Genomic DNA, 27,022 nt, shown 5'->3' with positions numbered 1-27,022 from the left:
CAATATCAAGTTTTCAAGTGTTGAATGCATCACTTAAAGTGACAAAGCATGAAGCAACCTCAACAGATCACTTCACAGTTCTATATCTAGTATACACTGGTGTTCCATTTCTTGAGTTTTTGTGTAATCTTCGGATCAAGATAATTCCAATATAGAACTTAAAAAAATATCCAAAACATATTTATTTATCAGAAAAGAGAGAGAGACATAAGCAAACTACGATAAGAACAACGAGATAGCAAATCCTATGTATATCTAACGAGATGTAACAGGACGTTACATGTAATACGCAAAAAGAACAGAGCGCGCCGTGTCGGCTATACTTAACACTTTGCGCATTTATTACCAAAGATCCAGCGTTTAAAGCGGCTGAGACGCAGCCATATGCTGTTGCTGTTTGCCGCCGTCAAGAGCCATTTGCTTGGACATATCGGCTAGAGCTGCTGCGGCTGCTGCTGGTGTCATGCTTTGGTATGGAGACGCTAATGGAATGGCAGTGTTTGCAGCAGGAGCTTGTGTGTGGTAATACACTGTCTCGTTTGGAGAGTTTGTGTATTCAAAGGGTCCACCGTAGTTGGCGTTTGCGTTTGTGCTATGTTGAGGAGCTCCAGTACCGTAATTGGCGTTTGCGTTTGTGCTATGTTGAGGAGCTCCAGCGTAACCCATGTACTGATGCTGTTGCTGAAGCTGAATAACCTGAGGGGGAGCAGCTCGGTAAACGTTCTGGGCAGCTTCAGGTCTCGAGTTTGTGCCGGGTTTTGAGTTCGGGTAGAGCGGGGGAGTTCCTGCTGGGATATACTGCTGAGATTGTGGGACGGACATCACGTAAACAGGGTAGTTTTGTTGCTGATGAGAGTAAATTGGTATGTATTGTGATGGGTGAGGGATATACTGAACGCCTTGGTGTAAGAAAGGTTGTTGAGCCAGAGGTTGTTGTTGTTGTTGATCCATAGTTGTGTACGTACCTGGCTGAGATAAGACATGGGAGGTGGTTTGGGCTGAAGTGTTTTCAGTCTGAGGTAAGACTTGAGAGCTTTGGGCCGAGGTGGTTTCAGGCTGTGCCACTGGAGGAGCTCTTGGCAGAGCTGGAGGTTGGTCTTGGTAGTACATCGGCTTTGAAAATGAAGTAGCAGAAGAAATGCTAGTATCACTGTAATGTATAAACAACAAGAAATATCAGCATTGAGTATCATCATATTCAAAAGAATAAAGCTAACATCTCTTGTAACGTTATGGTTCAAAGAGTATACCAATATCTACACAAATATCTAGAACACCAAATTGAAAAATCTCTGATTGTAAGGTGTAATAAAACAAAGATGATGATAAAGATCATAGAAAATTCTTAAGCATTTGACAGTTTAAGATGATTTCTCCATCATCGATTCATACACCATACTTCAAACCAATGATCTATTTCTTTTAGCTACTTAGCCACTATCAGAGATGTAATACAAACCACATGTAAAGATTATAGAACAGAAACAGAAACAGTGCAAATGAAACTACAAATTCAAGGCAAGCTGAAGAAAATGATGGAGAAACTAAGAAGTTGAGATCAGAAATTACCTAGATCATTATAGCTACCTAAATAACTAGAGAGAGTCCAGGGGAAGATGAAAGTACCTTGCAACAGAATCAGGGGATGTCAAGCCATAGCCTCCAACAGTTCTAGGTGGGATCGTTACTGGTTGCATCGGCAAAGGTGGCTTCCTGTAGCCAGTTGATACACCTAATTCGGATCGATCGTCTTCAGGTGAGACATGGCCATTGCTTGCGGGAGCAGTACCATCACCAGGTGCGTTGTTATACGCCATCGCAGCATCGTTCATGGCACCAGGTGGAATCATCATTGGCCGATTTGCCATCAAGCTAACGCCATCATCAAATTGCCTCTGAGTTTGCATGTTTGAGAAGGTCATCTGTGCCAATTGTTCCTCTATCCTCTGGTCCTCACTGACTCTAACGCGAATCGGTGGCAAATTGGATGTGGAAGGAGATGAAGAAGAAGATCCTATCGAAGAACCAGCGGCTTCCATCATTGGAGAATCAGGCATCGAGCTCATATGCATCTCCTGATGCGAAATCACACCGTTAGCAACCAAATCCCCTCGCTTATTGTTCTCGCCACCAACATTAGTTTCAAGGTTTTGGATCTCGGTCTCTCCGCCGCTAGCTTCGTCGAGATTCACCAAGGTATTATTCACGGCGGCGGAATCTGATAAACCACGAGGAAGCAAACCAGATTGATTCAGAGCATCGACGAACCATGTGTCAGATTTCGTGCCGTCAAGCAGAGATCCCATAGTAGCGGCGGTCTCGAGCTTGTTAGCGAAAAGGAACAACCGGAGCCGTTGCGTAGCAGTCGCCGTCGCTGACGAAGCCGCGCGATCGTATTCCTCGATCATGTTCTCCAGATCTTCATCGGTAGTGATGGTGACGAGTGAATCGAGATCTTCGCTAGGGAGCTGGTACTTGAGAGTAAAGGACCGGCCGTTGAGAAGCATACTAGAGAGACGAGATCGGAGCGAAGACAGTGACGCACGTCGATCAACAACCACAATACGAGTCTCGCCGCCGGAGTACGTCAACGATTTGTCGTGTGGACGAGGCATGATGTGGCCACCAAAACTGCACATAAGACGAAGCTTAGCGCCGGGAACAGCCGCAAGTGGCTCAGGAATACCTCCGGTATCAGTAGCAACGGCGCGTGGAGATCCATCGATCGGTTGCTGAACGGCTACGCTCTTAACTGGCGCCGGAATAGCGGAAGAGACGGCGGCGGCGGGAGTAGGATTTGGGGTTAGTTGCGATAAAGGAGGGAGTGGGGTCTCCATTGGTTCGATAACGACGGGATAGGTTAGTTGGACGGATTTATATATTGATAATTCGAAACTAATCCTTTATTAATCGTCAACATAATCACTATTATTATTATTAATAAGAAAAATAAATTGTGATTTGTATAAAAATAAAATAAAGATGAAACGTTAGATTCTCTGCAGAGTAAAGTGAGCTGGAGAAATTTACAGAGATGATGATTCATCGCCAGGTAATTTATATTTATAAATTTGGTACCATCAGATTTATATTTTATTAACGTAATGACAACAAAAAAAGTACATATAAAGCTGTTTACGCGTATCTAAATTAAAGTTTTTCTGAGATTTTAAGATTGGTTTTTCTGTTTTTAATTAATTATTAAAAAGATCTAAGTTTTTGTCGGCAATTGGTTAAAGTATTGTTACATCTGATAAAACAATACAATTTGGAAATTAGTATAAATGTATTTGTATCCGAATATATAATGTTGATGTTTGTGTTTTAGAAAGCTGTGTACTTAAGATAATTTTATTTTATTTGATGTAGAATGTTTAGTACTGTATAATATGATTATTTTGTGTCCTTTGACATGGTTTAACTTCTTTACGAGTTCCAACATAATCCTAGCTTGATGGCTTGCTGCAATTCACAAATTATTTTTATAAAACTGTAACGAGGAAAGAAGAAAAACAAAATTATGTTCACAAAATCACAGTTCATGTAAGAAAGATGAAAACAACTAATCTTGAATATTTTGAGTCTGATCTCTGATTGGCGGTTGATCGTAGAAGGTGCATCAGCAAATAGAGGAACTAGTCTCATTGCTAACAGTGTTACGTCTGACGGGACGCTTCAGTTTTATGTAGCCTCGGGTTACCCAAATTGGATGCGTAACGTCTTTTGCGATGAGAGAGTTTAATCCTCTGTTATTGCTTTTTGGGATACCTAGTCTAATTGCTAATTTGTCGGGAGCAATTCTTTTGCAAAGGCAAAATTCTTTATGTTAAGCTGAAGTGGATCCCTAAGAAGGCGGATGAATCTGGACCTTATTGGGAAAACTAAACCAAACCCATGTGGATAATTTTCGGTTACCGTGTCCGGTTTACTTCAACCGGACGTTACATTGTTCGGTTCCCAAAGTTTTCCTCTCCAAATTAGACGTAACTATTGAAACTTGATTAAACATAACCAGTTGCCACAATCATGCACATTGAACATTACTAATGACTCTTCATAAGATATTTTTATTTTATCAAAAATGTGGTGAGCTCATATTATAGTAGAGTACTATAAAAATAAAACATAATACAGTACCTTTAATTTCCCCAAAAATAATACAAATTGGGACGAAGAATCACTTTTCTTAATTACTACGGATCCAATGTGGATGCAAGTTGAAACCGGAACCCAAGAGAGGAAATTGGGGAATCGAAGTAAACCAATTTGAACCAAACCAAACTTTTCTAAACATAGTTAACAACAATATCAACTTAATAACACACTAATTATATATCCATTATATAAACCAAAATGAAGCATGTACGTGTTAATCAAACATCTCCAAATCAAACTTTTCTAAACATGGTGAACAACAATGTCAACCTAATGAAAAGTATACATATTATATATCAGTAAGTGAAAACAATCATACAATTAAAAATTACACGGATAATTAACTTCTTTTTTTTAAAACATTGTGGAGGAAATTTTCAAAAGTCAGAATCAGTGCTTTCACGGTGGCGATCGTGCGGCGAGGACGCGGAGTTGCCAGGCTCAACGTCGTTGCCCAACATTCCTCGAGAACCGGTTCGAGTCATCGTCGTGGCTCGACCAGTGCTCCTCTCCGCCAACATTCTAAAATACGCATGTGGAGCCCATCCTGTTAAAATATTGTCATCAACCGTTATTATTATCAAGAAAGCAATAACATGATGGTAATTTTTTGTTTGTTTTGGTTTAATACCGTTTTCGTCGTAAGGGTAAGGAAAAAAGTGGAGGTAAGAGAAAGAAGCGACAAAAATTCCGATGATAGCTCCGGCGAAGACATCGGTCCAATGGTGCCAATAGTCGTCTACGCGTGATATTCCGATGAGAATTGATATGAGTATCGGTAAGAACACGAGGCATAGCTTCGCCACGTGACCTCTTCTGTCAAAGACTTTGATTTTACCCGATAAGTACCACGCTAGGAAAGTTAAACCAGCGAATGACCCTGCATGTATACCGTAATCAAGCGGTTAACATAAACCGGAATCAATTCAGATGTTGTTACTTGTCTTTTTAATGCTTTAGAACAACTTACATGAAGTGTGACCACTAGGGAAACTCTTGTAACCTTCTTTGATTATCTTTTTAACTCCATGACACACAACATCCTTAGTATCCGGATGAAATTTCTGCATTTCTTTCCGATTTGCACAAAATAAGAAACAATTCCCTCATGATAAACCGGGAAATTAACGTATAAGTGAGATGGATCCATAGAAATGTACATACCGGTTTACCATTGGGAAAACATCGGTAAAAGAAGTTAGGGCGTGGCCTACCGACCGCGTCTTTGATGGAATCAGTGGTGACTCCAGTCACAAGACATGAGAATCCGATACCTATACGCAATTTCCAAATATTCTTGTCACGTTGATCATCAATAATATATGATAGTATGGATTTCGATTTGAAATTGTAAGTACTATAGGACTAGATACATTTGAGGGTGATCAGTAGTAGAAATTAACTCACCGAGAATGGCGTGATGAAGATCATAAACATCTCTTCGATAGTAATAGTACACTATGAAGATGCATATCGGAACCAATATACAAATAATCTACACGCACACACCATACATACAAATAATCAATCAGCGAAAATCGAAATACTTCCTTGTGATGGAATGCAAAATGAAGACAAAGGTTTCTTGGGAAACAAGTTTACTTACCGGGACAGCCCACATAGGGATGGTGTCTTCATAAAATGGGAAAGTGAGATCGGTTAACATGTCAGGTCCAATATAGCGATGAAAAGGCTCGATAACATTGAGTACAATGTCGATGAGACCGAGGACTACGAGGATGAGCCAGTCACAAAGATGTTCACGAGCCACCTTCCATCCATGGCTCTTAACCGAGTGAGATCCAAGCATTATCTTAGCCATCTTTCACGCTCATTAAATAAACCTGAAATATCACTTTCATTGTAACATCTGTATACATATGGTTTGTTATGCAAACTTTCTCCGATAAAATCTGTAATAGGGTTTGTTTCTTCTTTTTGTTCGTATATCATAAATCAACGCAAAGATTTGTCTCGAAAAATATTAATCATTTTTGTTTCGGATTGATATAAAACAATTCCAAAAAATCGTTAGATTCACCATGCAAACATAAAATGCATTAACAAATTAACTACACGGCCGGAGAGATAATGGAATAAAAATGATACCTGCTGGGTGCGAAGCGAGATCAATCGATCACAGATCGAGGATCAAGCAAACCCTAAATAATCTAATTCTATTACAGTTACAAACTTACAATTGCAATTTACAAACGAAACTATGAACAACTCCTTAATTTCCTTTTGAAACGGTTAATGGGGTGAATCTGGGGTGGGGTGAGAAAATATTTCTGTATCGCAAAATTAAGTTTTTTTTTTAGCAGTTACTATATTTTTGGGTTTTTTCTTATTGACTTGGATCTTTTTTTTGTTTTATCGGTTGAATATCGGTTACCATATTAAGTTAATAACTATGATTAAATGAAGATTATCAAAAATAAATAAACACTGTGGCTAAATGGAGATTTATCTCCCAATATCACTTTTGAATAAAGTACGTTTGAGTTACAACTTACAAGAAATGAAGATCATATATGGCTTTCAAGCCCACTATTTGTGAAGAATAAAATACAAAAATGGTAAATGTAGAGGTGAGGATTCGAACCCTTCACCACATGATTATTACGTAAGTGCTCAAATTGCAACCAATTGATGAGTTAAATAATCGGCCCAATAAATAGCTTGTAAGTAAGGTTTTAAGCCCATGCTTTCTTTCAAACCCTCCTGTTTTGCATGTAATGTATATGGAACTTACCTTTTTATGATTCGACAATGTAAGTAGTTAACCACTTATAACTGCCACAACATAATTACTTTTATGACAAAAGGTAATTACTTTCAATTTGAATGTTACGGAAATAAAATACTTTTGATATAAATTCTGCATTAGTATATTTGTGGTTAACTAATAAACTATGAAAGACACAAAGAAATAAAATACTTTTGATATAAATTCTGCATTAGTATATTAGTTTTTTTTTTATAACTGTTAAGTGTTTATATCATTTTTATATTTGGACAAAGGTTATAAAAAAAATAAAAAAATAGAAAATCCAAAATTTACAACAAATATGACTAAAAAAAAGTACGACAAAAAAGTACAAGCGATAACAACCAATAGAAGTTCGAAAAAGAAACACTGATTTTGAACCGCGAAGTTCGGACACAATCTATAATTAGATGGAGCTATACTTAAATGACTAACTCGTGCTCACTAGTTTAGCGTGGGAGATACAACCTAAGTAGAAACGCACCAACCATTCTTATTGCTTTTAGTTTTTGATGGTTGTATTGCCTGGCTAACAAAAAAAAAGTATCACAGAAGACAAGAACATTTTTAGAGATACGTAGACTCTTGAGTCATAATGATATGAATTTTCAAAGGTACACCAAATCTGAATTTCAAAATTCGATGGTCCGTCTACATGTATGTACTCTACAGTCTACACTACAATAAGACATAAATGGTTTTGTAATGAAGAATATGGGGCTCACAAGTTTCTTCAGCTTTAAATTAACCACATGTGCCACTCTGCAATGAAAATTCCATTTATCAATTAATGATTATCTCATCAGTATATAGTACTCTTCCCCACTTATTTAATACCATTGTCTATCACTCTTTAAAGTCTTCCTCCTCCAAATCAAGTTGTTATGATTCCTTTTTTGACCTCTTCTCTTTCTCCAATAGGAAAAAAACTGAAACTACTTCCAAAACATATCACCCACTTACTGTTATCCAACAAGTCCATTATTGCATAAGTCATATCCATGATTTGATATGAATAGGCTTTCACATTTTAACCCCCAAAGAAGTAATAAGAGTAACTGAAGACGACAAAGAGGAACTGAATTACAAGAGAAAAAGGACAAACCCATGAATAACCAAACACTAAGTTTTGATTCCCTTCTTAATGTCATAGTCCCTACTTTGGTGATCTGTCGTTTTCCTTCTTCAATTATTAATAAAACTATGTTTAATTCGCCAACCATCTCGGTTATCTAAACAGTGTTGTATATCTACCTGTTTAAACTGGTTTTTAGTTTTTCACTACTAACTAAGTACTTGTTTTTGTGGTGATTAAGAAGCAGCCACATTGAAGTGTTTTAATATGAAACTATACCCTTGAAACAATATCGTATTCAAAGATAGAGTAAAATAGTCAAGTTTATTTAGCTCAGCCAGTTAGAGGTTCATTCTTCATACTCGAGTTCGTGTTATGCATAGATAATGATGATCTAGATCTGCCACGACTGTTATCAAGATTTGGTTTTAAATCTACAGGAAATTAATTATAAAAAATTAAAGGGTCCAAATTTTATTATTTAAAGAAGAAAAAAAGTTTTACAAGCTTTATGCCTAAAAGAGTTGAAATAACTAATAAGAGTGAATTTTTATAGACATAATTGTATTCATTTATGCAATTGTACTGATTCTCAAAATAAATTTATTCTAAATAACTATTTAATTAAAGGTGATGAAGAACTAGTTAATAGCTTTTTTATTCTATCTTAATTCTTATTTCTTAAATAGTTAAATGTAATCAAAAGCTATTTTATATGTTTTGGTCATCATATAAACGAATTGTTAGAGATAATAACTGTTACGGTTAACATTAGTAGATGATCACTTATTTTGTTAGAATACTATTCACGATAACTATTTACAAAGTTACTATTTTTGGTTTTGTCGGTTGAAACACACGAAAGGTTCAATTTTTGTCCTATTTTTTATGTGAGAAGTTAAATTGGTGTTGCTACCCTACACACCTCTAACATTGAGGACGTACGGTTGGTTGGTGGGTTTAGGGTTTTTGCCAGCCATTGCCAAACAAAACTTTGGAGTCAAATAAATCTCCTCCACATCTGATCATGTCACATGATTACCACATTGATTGGCTCGTGTTCCTAACCAGATTGTGGCATCGTTATACGGAAGAATTTGGTGCTATCTACTGGCTGGATGCTGAATATTAATAATATTCTGATATTAGAACTCAACAGAATAAATTATAAACTCTAGCCAATTATATTCTAATGTATAGCTTACCTTGAATTAGGTCTAGTAGATGCATATGGATGAATATTATATTCCAATTTTGAACTCATATTGATATTTTATTCAAGTCATTCTCCTAGTGTTTTGAAATCTTCATTAGGGATAAAACTTGTTTTATCATATGATTTCATTTTTCAAATGAAGAAATTTATGTTGGTGTTGGGTATATCTTTGTGTGTGGAGGGGAATGTAGCTAGATGTAGAAAGAGTCAACGTTTGGGTACAGTCTGTGGAGATGAGGTTTCTCAACTTACTCCTATATATATACACATTACTCTCTATTTTCCCTTTGTCACTTCATACACTCCCTATTGTCTATATATATATATATACTTACACATATTCAAACATTATAATACTTAATTACACATACATACTTTATGATGTTGCATATCACACATAGGTTTGAGAGTGATGTTGGTTGTTGACAGAAGATAGAGAGCACTAAGGATGACATGCAAGTACATACATATATATCATCACACCGCATGTGGATGATAAAATATGTATAACAAATTCAAAGAAAGAGAGGGAGAGAAAGAGAGAGAACCTGCATCTCTACTCTTTTGTGCTCTCTATACTTCTGTCACCACCTTTATCTCTTCTTCTCTCTAACCTACATATACGCACATTCACATCTATATATGCATACATCTATAATTATATAGATATACACATTCACATCTATGCGTAATACTAACATGGGTGCATATATATCACATACTTTAGGTGACTTATAAGTTTAACATTATACATTCTTCATCATTGCCGGTAAAAATGTTTTTCTTCTTTGGTAACCTGATCTCCATATCGTGTTATCTCTAGATCAATGTTGTAATATATATATATATATATATATATATATATATATATATATATATCATTTTCCATACATAATAGTAATGCAGTTTGGTTTGATAGTTTGGTCATTATTTCCAAGCCAACATTGCGTTGTCAAATTTCTCACTACTAAATTTTCTTTTACTTTCTTTCATTTGGCAGGTGTTTCAAGAAGCTTCAATGGCAAAAAAAAAAAACACAATCGCGATGATGCTATCAAACATGATTATTGTACTCAGATCTTCTAAACAAAATTCAACGACAATCCACTGAGATTCAGCCTTTGAGCAAAGATTCAGCTATAGATTAAGAAAAGAATTGTCTACAAACAAAGTTCAACAATAATCTTGGATATGTAAATTTTGCATTAGTCATGCACACACATAACAATGTTAAAATCGATCTTTGGATTCGACCAACATAACAAATACAATTTGTTTATTTGGTATACTATTGTAGAGGCAAGGAGATTGGATGTATGAAAATAGAGTAAAAGTTCTAAAATTGGACACAAAACAGAAGATCGACGAAGAATAAAATATGAATGATTTTTCTTCTTAAGGCGACCACTTACAATGTAACTTTATTTGTCTCTTTTTTTTATTATATACATACAAAAAAATTTAATTTTTATACTATTTGTAGTGTAACACCTGAACCATGGTCAAAACCAAACCCTTTTACTTTGAGTGAAGAAGAAGAAGAATACATTAAGAATTAAACCCAAGAGATCACATTATATATATATATATATATATATATATTATTTTTTGAGATCACATTATTACATAGTAGACCACTATTATTTCAATTATTTGTTTGCATTTACGCGAGCATTTATAACATGAAAACTCAAAGGAAATTGTTCCATGAGATATCATCAAAAACACTCGTTAATAACATAAAACTCTTGAAATTCAACGAACAGCCAGACACAACAACAGACCAACCATATTAACAAGAAAAATAGACAAATCATCGTCCAAATGCAAAAGTAATTTGTCTCAGCTGGCCAGCCAACATATAGATTGTAGAGAGAGACAACAAAGTAAGAAGAGAGAAGATGGGTCTCGAACTTTTTTTGGTAGGCTAATAATCTTTTAATTAGGCCCAGCCCAGTCTAGAAGTTTCAAATCCTTAAAAAATATTCGGAAAACCCCAAATCTTTGGTGCTTGCTTGAGTGTCGCGCTTATTTATTCCTGCATGCTCAATCTGTCCGGAGTCCGTCAGGTGCTTTAGGTTTTTCTCTCTGTCTTCTCCGATTCTAAGAGACGTGGGGGAAATGAGCCAATTAGAGGTACCAGATTCCATGAATGAGTTTAGATGATCCATAGTGGATACGAATGCAATGAGATCTTGTATGATCTCTTCGCCTTCGTATCCGATATCGGATCACCTAAAGACATCCCCATTGTCTTATTTTCCGCCGTCACTGCCACTCCAGCTTTGTAACGTCTCTTGGCATTAGAAGAAGAATCGAACTTTTGTCCTTAAATCTTAATAAAAGGTTTCATTAATGTACTTATCGAGCGTGAGCCTTTTTGTGCGTATCTAGTCATGTTTAAACAGTTTGAGGCTTGAACATTTCGTTTATGGATTTTACTCAATCCTGTGGAAACAAAGCAAGAACAAAATTGTTTTAAGGCCTGTGTGAATAATAACAATTCTTCTTAGTTATCCAAACCTAAAACCAAGAACAGAAAAAGCTAAAACCATTACTTTCTTCAGTGATGAACATACTTAAGATTGTTTGTTTGCGTTTAGGTAGGCGTTTGCGTTTTCATCTTGTAATGTTTTCTAATCATTGTAACATGAAAACACAAACGCATACATAATTGCAGACAAAGTTGTTCCATCACATTACAAAAGACACCGTTAACATATAACTCTTAATACACAACAAAAGTCAGAGAAGAATCTACAGAGTATGAACAGCTGATTCGATTTCGCCGTCCATTGAATCAGCCGTTTCTCTGAACGATTGGCTATGAAGATGCCTGGTAAAACTAGTGGTCGTGTCCAAGAAATATAGAATCGAGGACATCATACAACAGCACACAAACATCGGGATTGGCCCGAAGGTCCATAAGAAGAGAGGGAAGGAGAAGTAGAAAGCCCGTAATCCGAGAGACCAGAAGTAGCTAGCTCGGTTCAGGTTTCTAGACACGTACTCGCAGTGCTCTCTTTTCCCTCTTGAGACAGGCACTGTGACTAGGAAACTTACGTGAGCGTAATACCTGATTGACTGGATGTTGCAGAGAAAGGCCATGAGGAAACAGATCAGGATTGCAAAGTTCTTGAATGACGCTAAGCGAGGGCTTTTGCTCCCGTATATGAGATTTGTTGCCGTGGATTTTGAAGATGACGAGTTGCTTACAAAGACGCCGATGATGGAACATAAAGTGATTGCTGTTGTGGCTAAAAGGGTTGATGCCATTATGTTGTTCCGGATTGTCTGAACAGCCAAGGTACCATTTTTCAGTGGTTCCTGGAAATAACAATAGATAAACTTATATCATCTACTGCAAAAGAACCAATACTGAGAGCCAAGACCACCGATAATTCGGATCTTAACGGACAGACACACGACTGTGTTCTTGTTTCTCATGTCTATGACTCTGTTCCTATCCAATGAACCTCATTAACTAGCTCCAAGATTCTAGCTGAAATATGCGTAGAGTTGTGAACTATAGGGATCTGTGATGCATATCCTCCATGAACAAGAAGAGTTCTTGAAAAATGTCAAGCTTCCAAGGAAGATAGCCAACCGTCTATTATAACATTGATTCTACTAATGAAGATTCACATCTAACATCACTTGACAGCTCCAAGACTTTGCTTCTCCTAATCTCATCATCTTTACTCATCATAAACCCTGCTCAATTTTGCTACCTGATGTTTGAAGATCCAAATATTTATGGTTTACTAGTTTTTAGTTGACTTCGAAAACTTCAGAATCATGAAAATTGAGGATAGGAGAGCCGTAAGACTCTCAATACCCAATTCCTAAAATCACGAACAAAGCAGCTCTATTGCCATAAACCCTAATCTAGACCCCAAAATCTCCAGAATCAGAAATACCAAGAAAATCCCAGAATGTCACCAAAAGAGGAACAATAGAAATGAGAAGAGAAAAAAACATACAGTCATCATAGAGAAGACCCATTGTCGTCGAGACTCAGCGTTGAGAGCGATAACAGTGAGCTTGGGGCGGTGAAGAATAGCGTAGACGAGCCAGACATGGTAAGCAACCATCACGACCAGACCCGTCGGCACAAGCACTAAATCCAAAGATTCCTCCGTCCACATTTCTACTTCGCCGCAGAGATACTTTCAATTCGTACGGTTGTTCCGTGATCGGAAAGATCGATGGCGGCCAAAAGATTTTGGCAGAGGCAAGAGACGAAAAAGCACCAAGCTTTGAGAGCGAAAGCTTTCATTCACACGTGTGAACTTAACAAACTCCAGAGGAGACTATCGATATCTCTCACGTGTTAACCAATAACGCACTAACAGACAACTCAAAGTCGAATGATTTCAATTCCACGATTATACCGGTAATTTCAGTTTAAACCAAATAACCGGTTCGAATTATTTAATGGGCCGCCTAATAGATGGGCTAGAAAATCATTTAACTCTTCTTATAAGGCGTATGACTGGTGGTTTCGTGCGTAATATTAACAAATAAATAAAAGATAAAAAAATCTTCGAGGGAACATTCAGAAACCCTAACTTCAACGGGAACTCAAAAATCAGAATCTCCAGATCGAGAGCTTAAAAAGTCGATTTCAATTCCCCTTTAAGATTTTTTGCTTTTGGAATGTAGTGTGAAGAAGAAACCCTAGTTTTTTCTCACTTGAATTCTCTGCCTTCTTTAGTAATGTCAAGTGAGCAGCGAGAAGGTTCGCAAGAGACGACGACGACGACGGTGGAAGGTAACGGAACAATTGCAGGTCAGAATTCTCATTCGGCGGCTCCCACGACATTGAGAGCTACCTCTACGATGGTTTCTTGCCAGAGACTAAGGCTAAACCCTAACAACGAGCATAGACCCGATAGTTATGAAGATCTGCAGCTTGATTTCCCAAACTCGGTATATTCTAGTCTGGAGAAGTACTTGCCTCCGAATATGCTCGTCTCGAATCGTGATGAGAAAATCAAATTCATGACTGATATTATGCTTAGGCATCTTCCTCATGGAGAGCGTTCCAGAGTAAGTACTAGATTTGGACCTTTCTCTCTTGAATTTTGTTTTTACTTGTATTGATGACTGTGAATTGCTTTAGAAGCTACACTTCATTATGAAAATTTGAGCTTTTGCTAATTGCTACTATGAACTGGTTTCACTTTTAGTTAAGTGGTTATGGAAATTTCAATCTGGTTAGATGATGGTTGGTAGAAGATATTGCATGAATGGTTTGAAAATGTCAATATGAGCTCAAGAGTTTTATTAAGTAGTTTTGTTTGGCTGATGCTACAGGCTCAAAGGCACAGTGACTATAGGCTGAAGATTACAACAAATTATCAGGTGTGAATCCTTTCTTGAGCTTTCTTGTGTTCTGTATTGCTCTGCTCCAGTCATTTGTTAGTAGTTTGAAGTGTTTTTCTACTGCAGCCACTTCACAAGGAGTTGTATACTCTAGTTCCCACAGTATGTTTCGTTCCTGCTTTCCTTAAGGCGATAAATGAAAACACAGAGGAAAGCTTCAGAAATATAATATCTGAACCGTCTCCTGGTGTTTTCGTCTTTGACATGCTCCAGCCTAGCTTTTGTGAGATGATGCTAGCCGAGGTAATGTGCATCCATTTTTTGTTTTTCTCTTATCCTTCGTATTTTGTTCATTTGCTCTTGTTTGACCATGCAGATAGACAATTTTGAAAGGTGGGTGGGTGAGACCAAATTCCGGATAATGAGACCAAACACCATGAATAAATACGGTGCTGTGCTTGACGACTTTGGTCTAGACACCATGCTTGACAAACTCATGGAGGGGTTTATACGTCCCATCTCTAAAGGCAATATATTTTTAAATCCATTACATAGTCTATTATTGGAAAGTCTGTTTAATATGTTCACAGTGTTAAAACTAAAAAGCTACTTCGAATCTTTTGTTTTGCAGTATTCTTCAGTGATGTGGGTGGAGCAACTCTGGACTCTCACCATGGTTTTGTTGTTGAATATGGGAAAGATAGGGATGTTGATTTAGGTGAGACCCTTTGACATATCCTGTATAATTTCCCATGACCTGACTAGTTGTCCTAAATGCAGATATATTCCAATACTCACGTTATTCTGGCTGAAAATTATCAGATGTTATATAAATTTTCAGGCTTTCATGTGGATGATTCAGAAGTAACGCTGAATGTTTGTTTGGGTAATCAATTTGTGGGAGGGGAGCTATTTTTCAGAGGCACACGGTGTGAAAAACATGTGAACACAGCAACAAAGGCAGATGTATGCCACTCTTTTCTGTTGCTTTCTTGTCTTCTAACATTCTGTATATGGCTGATAGCTAATATAAACAACTCTTTTTTTTCTGCGAAAGCAGGAAACATATGATTATTGTCATATACCTGGACAAGCTGTGCTTCACCGTGGCCGCCACCGCCATGGTGCCAGAGCCACAACATGCGGGCATCGGGTCAATATGCTTCTATGGTGCAGAAGGTAAATAGCATCTAAAACTTGCCTCTAGACTGCCATGCATCTTTTTTTACATTGCAATTGACTTTCCATTTTTATTTGGTTTCTTATTAAGCTTGTCTTTCGTGTTGTTCCTTGCAGTTCTGTATTTAGAGAGCTCAAAACTCATCACAAGGATTTCTCCAGCTGGTGTGGAGAGTGCTTTTGTGAAAAGAGAGATGAGAAAGTGCGGTCGATTGATGCTCTAAGAAAGGTAAGCCTGTGATTGATCAAGCTTATATAGTTCTCTGTTTACTAGAATGGTCGATGATTCTATGCTCTTTATTGCTATTGCAGAAATTGTTTAAACCACGTCAAACCCAAGCTTGATGGAACACTAGCAAGATGAGCAATTGATGAAACATTAGTAAGATAAGCAATAACATATATTGGATGACATTAAAACTTGAGATCAAGCCCTGAAGAATTGCTCCTGTTTTAAGCTGACTTAAAACTGAGCCTATGTAGAAATCATTTGAGTTATATGGGTCTCTGTTTATCGTTTCTCAGACTCTTTGATAAAATATGTACATGAAAGAATCTAGTCTCAACTTCACTTGTGTACTACAAGGAGTCATATTGTTGTCCGATTTTTTTTGTTCTTTCATATGAGTACAAGGAAGAATTGGTGTTATCTAATTGGATTTGGTGATGCTGCTCTCTTAAATCTCCATATTCGCCTCAAATCGTTGCTCTACTGAGTTGTGCACTTGTGCTCTTCACCAATGGCTAGAGCCACAAATAATGGATTTTGCTCTTATAGAAACCCAAATCGATTGCTTCGGTAGGCTCTTTTGAATATAAATGAGCATTAGGGCCATTGTGCACGTTATTCTAAATAATGGAAGAGAGAAGAAAGTGTAGATGGTGTTTTGTTGCTGTCTTGTTATTTCATGGCAAGACAAATCGAAATTGGGTGTGAAACGGTACTACCAACCCAATTAGTTGACTTTAAGGCTTATCATTGAATCCTTTTATGGATCTGTTATTTATGTCTCTTTTATATACTCTTCCATTCATTCTTCTCACCAAATTCATTTTATTTTTGGGGTTTCTTGGTATCTTTTTGACAATCTATGTTGATACGATGTTTATATATATGATCACACTAATTAGCAATGTAGATGAAAACACAATCCTTCATCTTCATGATACAGTAGTATAAGATCAATAAGGATCATTTGGGTCTGTTTTAAATCTTAAAAGATTTTGATGTCTAGGTGTGTGCTAAGTCGTTGAAAACACAACTAAGTTAACTTCATTCTGCAGATATTCTTAATGTTAAAATCTGAGCTCAATAGGGATTCTTGACTGAATTTTTTAAAAAGATTTGATGTCTAGGTTTTTTTTTTTTGCCAGTTTGTTTTTGATATTTTGGTGATCTGATGATTGTGTTGTTAGTTTTGTGTTTCAGTTTTGATCCTTAATTTTCTTTTGGATTCTGAAGCTGGAATATTTTGATTATATATAATTCAAACTGAGAATTTTCATATCATGGGCTGAAAAAATGGAGAATCTTGCATGTGTCCCTCTTTAGGGCCACTAGAAGAAAAAGAAAAGAGAGTACATAGTACAAATTACTTAAATGATTGCTAAACATTATTTAAAACAGAATAGTTTCTTAATACATTAGGTCAAGTTATATGTTTAACATAACTTTTTGGAAGATGTCATAGTTTTAAAATCCAACCTAATTGGTACATTTGATTGTAGCCGTTTTTTGGAATCTAATGACATGAAACAATTACAAGTTAACTGAATAAACGGTGGTTAGTGCTCCTTCGAAGAGATATTAGTAAACTTATCAATCAAATTATTAATGGTTTTCCACATTCAAGACAAGATGCCTAATTATGAGCTAGACCACATGCTATTCGATTCCATAAACTCATTATTACATAAGAAACGAATATATAAACATAATAGAAATCAAATGAATCCCCAAATGAAGAATTCACTAGAAACACAAACTTAAAATCAAATTAAACATATATGTATATGTCAACATTCAACGTGAACATTGATAAAATAGTGGTTTGTATTACTATTGTCGCCGTTGCACAACCCAAATACAAATTTGTAAATGTAGGTGTATGAATTTTAGATGACATAAAGGACCCAAAGTGGTGTCCTCTCATTGAACATGAGTGAAACTTCTAACAATACATATATATCCCTAAATCATTTGAATAAAAATAAAAATACAAACATATCCCCCACATTATCTAAGTCACGTAAAACATTCAACCTCCGAATCGTATTATTACAGTCAAATAACCATCTTTTATCAGCATTATTATTCATAATCATTAATTATAAACAACTATAGTGGCCCACTTGAAGAAATTATGTAACATTTATTTCTTCCTTAATCATCCATTTTCTTTATTGTGTAATTGATAATTATTGTTTTGTATATTAAATCACAAGTCACCACCACACACTTTAGTATAAAAGCAATCCTGATGTGCTATCAAACTTCAAAAAAAAAAAGAAGAAGTAGGAAAAGAAGAGCTCAAGAAGAAAAAGAGAAAATGGGGAAAGGAGTAGTATCAGAGAAGGTGAAGCTCGTGGTGGCATTGATCACACTTCAGTTTTGTTTCGCAGGCTTCCACATTGTCTCAAGAGTTGCTCTTAACATTGGTGTCAGCAAAGTTGTGTACCCTGTTTATAGGAATCTCCTTGCCCTTCTCCTCATAGGTCCCTTCGCTTACTTCTTCGAAAAGTAAGCCTCCACATCTTTCAGAGCTCTAGGGCTTTTTGGTACGATCTCAAGTTTGAATATTGTATTCTTTGGTTGATAGTACTCTTACAATGCTTTGTTTATCAACAGAAAAGAAAGACCTCCACTTACAATCTCTTTACTGGCTCAGTTCTTCTTCTTGGCACTCATAGGGTATAGCTTAACCTGAGAACACAATAATAAGAACCGATTCCTCAATCCTTAAATCAATGATTATAATGCTGAAACTTTGCTTGTGTATTTTAACATCAGCATCACAGCGAACCAAGGATTCTACCTATTAGGACTTTACTATGCAACTCCAACTTTTGCTTCCGCAATGCAGAACTCTGTTCCTGCCATCACTTTCATCATGGCTTGTGCCTTAAGGTACCCTAGCAACTTCGTCCTCCTAGAAATACCATTCTAATCATTTTCATGGCTGGGTCTAACATTGATCTTCCTCTATGAATCAAGGCTAGAGCACATAGACCTGGTCAGGAAACATGGTGTGGCAAAAGTATTGGGAACTCTTGTGAGCATCGGTGGAGCCACCGTGATCACATTGTACAGAGGATTTCCGATATTTGACCAGGGCCTTAACATGCAAAAGGAAGAGGTGGTCGGATCTGACAACTCGCACAGCTTGACACTCGGATGGTTATACCTTATGGGACATTGTCTGTCATGGGCTGGTTGGATGGTTCTTCAAGCTCCTGTTCTAAAGCAATACCCGGCGAAGCTCACTTTAACATCCTTCACATGTTTCTTTGGTCTGATTCAGTTTCTGGTTATTGCTCTCTTTGTGGAAACTGATCTAAATAATTGGATCATCGTCTCTTGGGAAGAGCTCTTCACCATCCTATACGCCGTAAGCTCCCTCCCTCTGTCTCTCTCTCTTCCTTTTCCTTGATCTGAATCAATGGAAATTAGCTAAATGAATGTTCCTTTGGCCGTGTTTACAGGGAATAATAGCGTCAGGGTTGGTGGTTTATCTTCAAACATGGTGTATCTACAAAAGCGGTCCAGTTTTTGTCGCTGTTTTCCAGCCTCTCCAGACACTTCTTGTTGCTGCGATGGCGTTTCTTATTCTTGGTGATCAGTTATACTCGGGAGGGTAAGCGCATTGAAAACGGGATGTATCGGGTTTTGTTTCTCTCGATTACTCGATCTAATAGAATCTTTTTGGCTTTGCAGGATTGTTGGTGCAGTGTTTATAATGCTAGGGCTCTACTTAGTTCTTTGGGGCAAAAACGAAGAAAGAAAACTGGCTCTTGAAGAGAGTCAACAAGATCCAGAGTCACTGACCAAACATCTACTTGAGGCACAACACAAGAAGAGTAATTCTGAATCTGAAGTGTAAAAGTGCTGCAAACACAACGCATTACTTCTCTGTACATACACATACAAGAACTTGGCCAACACACAGGCTCCTCAAGTGGGTCTCTCATACAATTGATATCCTAGTCGTTTACTTTTGAGTTGTAATCAAAATTGGGTTGCAATTTATTTATGAATAAAAATGAAAAGATGGTAACATTAAATCAAAGTTGACAATAGAGAAGCAAATGTTCTGATCCGGTCTGGTTGGAGACAGACCAATGACCTGGAGAACTCATGTTCATGCAACTGTGTACTGTCTTAATCTTTCATACAACGAATCTATAACATTTGTGACCCAGTCTATGATTAACCAGATAGGCAACTGATTTTGTGACCCATCATGCATCAAATATTTGAGTCCCAGTAATTAAAGTTCTGTTTCTACTCCTACCATTTGGACTTTCATAACCAAAACTAAATCAACATATGAAACAAAAAAAACTGAGAGATCTTGATATCACAAGTCACTAGAAAGAAATACAATCGCACTAAACCACAAATAAAGCCACTTAACTGCAATAGCACATGTTGCAAGAAAAGGGAGTCTAAGTTCAAAACCATTGTGCAAGCACAACACATGAAAAAAACGAAACAAAAGCTTAGATAGAGCAATAGAAGTGTTCTGGGACCTGTTTTGAAAGAAACTACCACACTACCTCACAGTTACGATGTCATCAATCTTCAAAATCATCCTAACGCATTCAGTTGCTAAAGTGATCGCACTGGTACTCACAAGCAGAGGCTGAACAACATTTTCCTCCAAGATGTTAGTGATCTGTCCTTTCCTCACATTGATCCCTGCGTTGATTTCCCCTTGAGCATGCTTGTTCCTGAGTTCAGTCACAATGGCGATAGGGTTTAACCCTGCATTCTCGGCTAGTGTGTAAGGAATAACTTCGAGAGCTTCAGCAAAAGACTTCACACAGTAACCTTCCATCCCATGTAGCACCTTAGCCCAAGCACCGAGCTGCCTTGAGAGCTCAATCTCTGGTGCACCACCTCCTGCAATCAAAAACCTTTTGCTCACTAGACACCTAACCACACACAAGGCATCATGTAAACTCCTTTCAGCTTCATCTAGAACAAGCTGGTTGGAGCCACGAACTAGAACAGATGTAGTTCTCCCCATGTCCTTGATACCAGTGATCTTCAAAATCTTTCCATCTCCAAGGGAGGCCTCCTCAACAAGATCAGCATGGCCAAGCTTCTCAGCTCTGAAATGCTCAATATTGGCGATAGGCAAGCAGTTCAATGTCTTGGTGACAAATTCAATCTCATCTCTCTCAACATCCTTAATAACCATAATCTTAGCTTTGGCCAAATAGTGAAGAGATAGATCAGTCACTGCATCCCTCAAAATACTCTTCTGAATCAACAACACATTGCAACCAGTTGCTTTGATCTTCTTAATCATCCCCAATATGTAATTCCTCTCTTCTTTCAAGATCCTATCCATCTGAGTATAATCAGAGACAACAATACTCTGCTCGATATCAGTCTTAGGAGGTGAGATCTGGAACTGAATCACAGCAATCTTAGCATTCTCCACACGAGTCGGTCCACCAGCAGCACGGCTAACCTTCTTATCAAAAACCAAACCTTTCACAGTATGTGTATCATCCACAGTCCCACCAAGCTTCTTAACAATCTTAATATCACGCAAATCCACAATCTCAGGCTTTTCCGGATCTATAACAGAGAGAACCGCATCTACAGCTAAAGGAGCAAGCAATGTAGAGTACTGACTAACAACCTTACTGTTAAGCGATGTGCTCGCAGATTTCACAAGTGAATCTCTATCAGTGAGCTCCACTGGAACAGCCATGGCAGTCAAAATATCGATCGCCTTACCACACGCCTTGTGAAGCGAATCTGAAATGACAGTAGGGTGGATCCCGTTTGTGAGAAGCGATTGACACTCCTTGAGAAGCGCACCGGCGATTACTACGACAGTTGTGGTACCATCTCCGGCGGCTGAATCTTGAGATTTGGAAAGCTCGACTAACATCTTCGCCGCTGGCTGCAAAACCTCCATCTTGTTAAGGATCGTAGCTCCATCGTTAGTAATGATTACCTCTCCGTTCGCCGTGGAAATCATCTTGTCCATTCCTTTCGGTCCCAAACTAGTACGGACGGCGTCAGAGACTGCTCGAGCAGAGTTGATGTTCGCGAATCGGATATCTTCTCTCCGCTTGTTGTCTACGAACGATTCAGCTTTAGATCCACGGGGCTTCGAAGCCATTGGTGCCGCTACCGCCGCCATTTTTTTACTACGAGTGAGAGAGCTTGAGATCTCGACGGAATTGATCTCGAACGGAGAAATTTGCAGAAAACCCTAAATGGAAGTGTGACAAGAGTGTTCTGGAAATGAAAGAGAGAATAGAGAATTTGAAAAAAGCCCTAGGGTATACGCTATTGTTTGATAAATGGGCCTGTTTTGAGTTTTTATGAGTTAGCCCAAAAGGCCCAGTTATTGGTTCAGACTTCAGACTTGAGTGTTTGTTAAGGGGACGGTTAAACAAATTTGAGAAAAATCTAAACTAGACCAAATGATCTGGTAATTATTTCGTTCCCAAGATTACAGTACACGAATGCTTGAAAGTTACTTATTTACACTGACTGATTATGCAATAGCTCAAGAGCTTTGACAAGAACCAGCTTGAACCGGTTTATATCAACGCTAACGTTCTGCTGTACCAAATAAACCGACTTGAAAGTTCCCCACCCGCGTTTTGCAACGGCCAATGGATCTCTAACGAACTCGTGATCGCGTCCGTACTGCTTCACCAGTGTGCTCTCCTCCGCCGTGATCTTGTACTCCAAATACCTCAGATTCATGCCCTTCGACGGATACTCGAAATCCATCTTTGCAAGCCACTCGAATCCACCGATCGGAAGAATCTGAATCACGATCGCGTTATCAGGTAAGAACACCATGTTCGTCATCCCCGCGCCGTGAACGCCGAGCATCACGTCACAGGAGTTCACAGTTATTGCGAAACTCGCGATTTCCGTGTTTGCTTCCGCCACCACGACTTTAAATCCGATTTGTCTCGCCGCTCTAGCGATTTCACCCGCGTTCACAAACGCTCGCGATCTGCTCCTAGACAAAATCAGAATCCGTGGCTTCCGCCTCGTAGTCACGGCGGAGTTTCTCAATGAGTATGTGTCTCTGAGGAATTTCCGGAAATCGGACATTGAATACTCCGAATTCGAAGGATCAGTCGTTAGCTCTTTGTCATAATCACGGTGGCGATTGAGACCAACGATGACGCTGCTGAAACAATGCGTTTCGTCTTCTTCGTCGATGTAAATCACTTCGTAATTAGAGAGTTTCCTCACTAATTCCTTAAATTTGTTGATCCACAAAAGATTCTTGTTCGTCACGAGGAACTGAACTTCACCGCTGAATCTACGCGCCGTCGTGTACAGAGGAATCACGATGTCCGTGAAATCATGGAAATTGTTCAACGAGAAGCCTCCGAGAGAGAAAAGAATCGCCGGAACGCTGTGATTCCTAACGCAGCGTGATAAACTAGCGTTTTGTACTAATTTCACCGTCCATTCTCTCACGCGTTTCATGGCAGGAACTTGGTCTTTTCTCGCATAAGGTCTCATATACCACGTGGAATTCCCGGAAAACGCAAACGTGACCGCCGCAAGAACAGTTGCGGATTTACCATGGATTCTTACGTCGCCGCTTACATCGCAAAACTCTTTGCTTCCTAGTGTGTTACAGTGACAGATAGGTTTCTCCATTTTATTGCACTCTGAAGATTCAGTCAGGACAAAATCAAAAGAACAAACTGTATCATACTATACAGAAAATGACTAAAAACCATAACAAGACAATTGTAGAGAAAATTCTGAAGTATATTGACCTGAAATAACTTCTTCTTTGGAGATTGTAGTGTTGGTAGTTAATTCTGTTATACTCAGCATCCTTAGACCAGTGCCAACTGATAACTGTAACTCCACTGAAGAAAGAAAGAAAGAGATACACGTTAAAATGATTGTTTTTGCGTTATCTGGCTTTTCGGCAAAACGTGGTAAGAGACTTACCGATTGGTAAAGGGCTGAGATAAGGTTTAACGACAGTGCAAAGAGTGAGGACCAAGAGAAGAGAGGCAATGAAAGCTCCACAGCAAAGTCTCTTCTGATCAGTTTTGCTAAAACTACGAGCAAGTACTGTATCGTAAAGAATATCCTTCTTTGTCATCTCTTGACTCTTAAGTTACACAAAACTTTTCTTTCTTCTTCAGCAAGAAACTCTATAATCAGAGTTTACTGGCTAATGTAGAGATATGAAGGTCAAGCTAGGTGGGAGAGCGAGAGGATTATGTGAGGTATTTAAGAATTTGTTTGACGATATTATCTGTGTTTTTTTTTTCACTATAACGTTTTAGTTATTGAGAATGAATATAAAGGGTACTGGTTTAAAGAAGAGAACTAGCTAGAGCATGTTCAAAGTGGTTCGATCTTATATTGGTAGAGTTTAAGGAAGAAGGAGAAGTCTTGGGAGTTTTTTCTTTATTTGCTTCATATTGAGTTAGTGATGAGTCATTTAGCTCCATATCAAAATTACAGAAATCATTAAAACATGCAATTTAATTTGCAACCAAAATAAGAGAAGGAAAGAAAGCATGACAAAAATATCCGTTAAATGGGGGAAAAGCTATTCAAAACAGATTAAAGCTGACCAAAAAACTGTAAAAAGTTACATAAAATTTAGTGTAAGCCACATAATTCTTTTTCTAATCGATATCGGTTTACTCTGGTTAGTCGATTGAGCCTCATCAGAATAATAACTGACAGTTCAGAAATTTCGATAAATATAATTGTTTTATGATAACAATATTACGATCCAACATTCCAACTACAAGAATTTACAGTATATGGATGCGGTAAATATATGATTTACATCGACTGCCTCTAGGCTCTCTACAATAACTCAAGAGCTTTGACAAGAACCGGCTTGAACCGGTTTATATCAATACTCACGTTCTGTTGTACCAAATAAACCGATTTGAACATTTCCCACCCGTGTTTTGCAACCGCCGATGGATCTCTCACGATTTCGTGGTCGCGTCCGTACTTCTTCACCAGCGTGCTCTCCTCCACCGCGATCTTGTACTCCAAGTACCTCAGATTCATTCCCTCCGAAGGTTTCTCAAAATCCGTTTTCGCAAGCCACTCGAATCCACCGATCGGAAGAACCTGAATCACCACCGCGTTCTCCGGCAAGAACACCATGTTCGTCAGCCCCGCGCCGTGAACGCCGAGCATCACGTCGCAGGAATTCACCGTTTGCGCGAATTTCGCGATTCCGATGTTCGCTTCCGCCACCACGACTTTGAATCCGATCTGTCTCGCCGCTCTCGCGATTTCGCCGGTGTTTACGAACGCTCGCGATCTGCCTCTAGCCAAAATCAGAATCCGTGGCCTCCGCCGCCGGATCTGTCTCGTAGCCACGGCGTCGTTTCTCAACGAGTAGGTGTCTCTTAGAAAACTCCGGAAATCGGACATTGAATACTCCGAATTCGAAGGATCGATCGTCAACTCTTTGAAATACTCACGGTGGCGAGTGAGACCGACGGTGACGCTGCTGAAACAATGCGTTTCGTCTTCTTCGTCGATGTAAATCACTTCGTAATTAGAGAGTTTCCTCACTAATTCCTTAAATTTGTTGATCCACGATGGACTCTTGTTCGTCACGAGAAACTGTACTTCTCCGTTGAATCGACGCGCCGTCGTGTACAGAGGAATCACTATATCGGTGAAATCGTGGAAATTGTTCATCGAGTAGCCTCCGAGAGAGAAAATCATCGCCGGAACGCTGTGATTCCTAACGCAACGCGAGAAATTAGCGTTTTCTAATTGGTCAGCGTTTTGTTCCAATTTCACCGTCCATTCTCTCACGCGCTTCATTGCCACCGTGTCACCTTTTCGCGCGTAAGGTCTTATATGCCACGTGGAATTTCCCGAAAACGCAAACGTGATCGCAGCAGAAACAGTCGCGGACTTACCGTGGACTCTTACGTCGCCGTTTAATTCACAGAACTCTGTTCTTGCTAGCTTGGTGCATATAGGTTTCATAGTTTTCTCCAATTTATTTTCATCTGAAAATTCACCCAAAAGACAAAATTATCAATAAATTGACTAAACCATAACAATTTCAAGACAAAATATCAATAAATTGACTAAAAACCATAACAACTTGAAGACAATTGTAGAGAATAATTTGAAGTATATTGACCTGAAATAACTTCTTCTTTGGAGATTGTAGTGTTGGTAGTATAATTAAACGAATCAAGATAATTCTTTGGCATGCTTGTGTCGTTGAGTTTATGATCCTCAGAACTTGTTAGGCTCTGAGTAATAATTTCACTTGATGTAACATTATCTTGATTCGTTGGGATAATGAGTTTATCTGAATCTGCGGATGTTTCATCGTTGCTGCTCCTTAATGCTTGCGGTTCTGTTATTCTCAGCATTCTGAGACCAGCGTCCACTGATAATTGCATCTCCACTGAACAAAGAAAGATAAACGTTATTATTAATGAGTGTTTCTGCGTTCTCTGACGTTTTGGAAAACGTGGTAAGGGACATACCGATTGGTAGAGGGCTGAGGTAAGGTTTAAAGACAGTGCAAAGAGTGAAAACAAAGAGAAGAGAGGCAATGAAAGCTCCATAGCCAAGTCTCTTCGGCTCGTTTCTGATAAAGCTTCGAGCAAGTATCGTGTCGAAAAGAAGATCCTTCTCTGTCATTATGTTGTTTCTCAAGTTACACAAACTTTTTCTTTCTTGGGTTACAAGAAAACTCTTGAAACCAATCTTCGTGCTAATGTAGAGGGATGAATGAATGTGAAAGACGGAGAGGATTGTGTAAAGTATTTAAGAACTTCTTTTACGACATTGGTCGTGTGTTTATTGTCTCTATAAATGTCTGGATTTTAAGACAGGATCAAGGAAAGAACGTTTAGGTGTTATAGATTTTAAAAAATAAAAATTAGATGAACATTAGTGTATTATTAAAAGAAGAGGATCTTATTAATTTTATAAATCAGGCGAGTGTCGGCATTGGAGAGGAAGGATTTGGAGGGCATGAAGTATTAGTCGAAGAACAAGTCTTAGTAAGCAGCTTAATGAATGCTCCCCACGATTTTTCTTTTTAGCTTC

General features: G+C 38.2%; 8 protein-coding genes, 3 long non-coding RNA genes and 1 other non-coding gene across 16 annotated transcripts; 5 read left to right on the top strand and 7 right to left on the bottom strand.

The window, feature by feature from the left end:
• Positions 1 to 110: 110 nt before the first annotated feature.
• AT3G18230 (Octicosapeptide/Phox/Bem1p family protein) lies at positions 111 to 3,017 on the bottom strand. Its single transcript, NM_112707.3, has 2 exons — positions 1,627 to 3,017; positions 111 to 1,150 (listed from the first exon to the last, which is right to left on the bottom strand). Exons 1-2 carry the CDS (start codon positions 2,835 to 2,837, stop codon positions 361 to 363), a joined length of 2,001 nt encoding a protein of 666 aa, NP_188451.1. The 5' UTR covers positions 2,838 to 3,017; the 3' UTR covers positions 111 to 360.
• A 1,307-nt stretch (positions 3,018 to 4,324) lies between these two features.
• LPP4 (Phosphatidic acid phosphatase (PAP2) family protein) lies at positions 4,325 to 6,432 on the bottom strand. Its single transcript, NM_112706.3, has 7 exons — positions 6,265 to 6,432; positions 5,762 to 5,999; positions 5,563 to 5,650; positions 5,320 to 5,429; positions 5,126 to 5,219; positions 4,787 to 5,035; positions 4,325 to 4,702 (listed from the first exon to the last, which is right to left on the bottom strand). Exons 2-7 carry the CDS (start codon positions 5,975 to 5,977, stop codon positions 4,533 to 4,535), a joined length of 927 nt encoding a protein of 308 aa, NP_566602.1. The 5' UTR covers positions 5,978 to 5,999; positions 6,265 to 6,432; the 3' UTR covers positions 4,325 to 4,532.
• A 1,210-nt stretch (positions 6,433 to 7,642) lies between these two features.
• Positions 7,643 to 8,153, top strand: AT3G03655. Its single transcript, NR_141018.1, has one exon. It is a non-coding gene; the product is annotated as an other RNA (long non-coding RNA).
• AT3G03645 lies at positions 7,825 to 8,248 on the bottom strand. The gene is made up of 2 exons (NR_141017.1): positions 8,030 to 8,248; positions 7,825 to 7,980 (listed from the first exon to the last, which is right to left on the bottom strand). It is a non-coding gene; the product is annotated as an other RNA (long non-coding RNA).
• Positions 8,249 to 9,615: 1,367 nt separating this feature from the next.
• MIR157c lies at positions 9,616 to 9,832 on the top strand. Its single transcript, NR_141594.1, has one exon. It is a non-coding gene; the product is annotated as a microRNA ath-MIR157c precursor (primary transcript).
• A 1,421-nt stretch (positions 9,833 to 11,253) lies between these two features.
• AT3G18215 (transmembrane protein, putative (Protein of unknown function, DUF599)) lies at positions 11,254 to 13,563 on the bottom strand. Of its 2 annotated transcripts, none has more exons than NM_001338331.1 (2): positions 13,200 to 13,563; positions 11,254 to 12,947 (listed from the first exon to the last, which is right to left on the bottom strand). In NM_001338331.1, the coding sequence occupies exon 2, from the start codon at positions 12,490 to 12,492 to the stop codon at positions 11,974 to 11,976; it is 519 nt and encodes a 172-aa protein (NP_001325468.1). In that variant the 5' UTR covers positions 12,493 to 12,947; positions 13,200 to 13,563; the 3' UTR covers positions 11,254 to 11,973. The 2 variants fall into 2 exon arrangements, with proteins under 2 accessions (NP_001325468.1, NP_566601.1); NM_112705.4 differs by having other exon boundaries at positions 11,254 to 12,543.
• Positions 13,564 to 13,726: 163 nt separating this feature from the next.
• AT3G18210 (2-oxoglutarate (2OG) and Fe(II)-dependent oxygenase superfamily protein) lies at positions 13,727 to 16,430 on the top strand. 2 transcript variants are annotated; one of them, NM_001084708.1, is made up of 10 exons: positions 13,727 to 13,836; positions 13,934 to 14,268; positions 14,536 to 14,583; positions 14,671 to 14,847; positions 14,921 to 15,071; positions 15,176 to 15,262; positions 15,386 to 15,510; positions 15,605 to 15,723; positions 15,841 to 15,952; positions 16,036 to 16,402. In NM_001084708.1, the coding sequence occupies exons 2-10, from the start codon at positions 13,936 to 13,938 to the stop codon at positions 16,066 to 16,068; spliced, it is 1,185 nt and encodes a 394-aa protein (NP_001078177.1). In that variant the 5' UTR covers positions 13,727 to 13,836; positions 13,934 to 13,935; the 3' UTR covers positions 16,069 to 16,402. The 2 variants fall into 2 exon arrangements, with proteins under 2 accessions (NP_001078177.1, NP_566600.1); NM_112704.3 differs by having other exon boundaries at positions 13,727 to 14,268; positions 16,036 to 16,430.
• Positions 16,431 to 18,192: 1,762 nt separating this feature from the next.
• Positions 18,193 to 19,823, top strand: UMAMIT4 (nodulin MtN21 /EamA-like transporter family protein; the record flags this gene model as incomplete). Of its 2 annotated transcripts, none has more annotated exons than NM_112703.4 (6): positions 18,193 to 18,463; positions 18,572 to 18,634; positions 18,734 to 18,850; positions 18,938 to 19,331; positions 19,426 to 19,577; positions 19,658 to 19,823. In NM_112703.4, the coding sequence occupies exons 1-6, from the start codon at positions 18,204 to 18,206 to the stop codon at positions 19,821 to 19,823; spliced, it is 1,152 nt and encodes a 383-aa protein (NP_188448.2). In that variant the 5' UTR covers positions 18,193 to 18,203. The 2 variants fall into 2 exon arrangements, with proteins under 2 accessions (NP_188448.2, NP_001030721.1); NM_001035644.2 differs by having other exon boundaries at positions 18,241 to 18,467; positions 18,577 to 18,634.
• Positions 19,824 to 20,148: 325 nt separating this feature from the next.
• Positions 20,149 to 22,224, bottom strand: AT3G18190 (TCP-1/cpn60 chaperonin family protein). Its single transcript, NM_112702.3, has one exon. The coding sequence runs from the start codon at positions 22,104 to 22,106 to the stop codon at positions 20,496 to 20,498; it is 1,611 nt and encodes a 536-aa protein (NP_188447.1). The 5' UTR covers positions 22,107 to 22,224; the 3' UTR covers positions 20,149 to 20,495.
• Positions 22,225 to 22,453: 229 nt separating this feature from the next.
• AT3G18180 (Glycosyltransferase family 61 protein) lies at positions 22,454 to 24,062 on the bottom strand (the record flags this gene model as incomplete). The annotated part of the gene is made up of 3 exons (NM_112701.1): positions 22,454 to 23,613; positions 23,725 to 23,820; positions 23,906 to 24,062. 3 exons carry the CDS (start codon positions 24,060 to 24,062, stop codon positions 22,454 to 22,456), a joined length of 1,413 nt encoding a protein of 470 aa, NP_188446.1.
• Positions 24,063 to 24,610: 548 nt separating this feature from the next.
• Positions 24,611 to 26,991, bottom strand: AT3G18170 (Glycosyltransferase family 61 protein). Of its 2 annotated transcripts, NM_001338330.1 has the most exons (3): positions 26,455 to 26,991; positions 26,100 to 26,372; positions 24,611 to 25,962 (listed from the first exon to the last, which is right to left on the bottom strand). In NM_001338330.1, the coding sequence occupies exons 1-3, from the start codon at positions 26,609 to 26,611 to the stop codon at positions 24,785 to 24,787; spliced, it is 1,608 nt and encodes a 535-aa protein (NP_001326302.1). In that variant the 5' UTR covers positions 26,612 to 26,991; the 3' UTR covers positions 24,611 to 24,784. The 2 variants fall into 2 exon arrangements, with proteins under 2 accessions (NP_001326302.1, NP_188445.2); NM_112700.2 differs by lacking the exons at positions 26,100 to 26,372; positions 26,455 to 26,991 and having other exon boundaries at positions 24,670 to 25,990.
• On the top strand, positions 26,293 to 26,560 carry AT3G03635. Its single transcript, NR_141016.1, has one exon. It is a non-coding gene; the product is annotated as an other RNA (long non-coding RNA).
• Positions 26,992 to 27,022: the final 31 nt, after the last annotated feature.

The sequence above is a fragment of the Arabidopsis thaliana genome, chromosome 3 (genome assembly GCF_000001735.4).
Source record: "Arabidopsis thaliana chromosome 3, partial sequence".
NCBI lineage: Eukaryota > Viridiplantae > Streptophyta > Magnoliopsida > Brassicales > Brassicaceae > Arabidopsis > Arabidopsis thaliana.
Note: the sequence above shows the minus strand (reverse complement) of the source record. Positions and strands in the feature narration are given on the sequence as shown.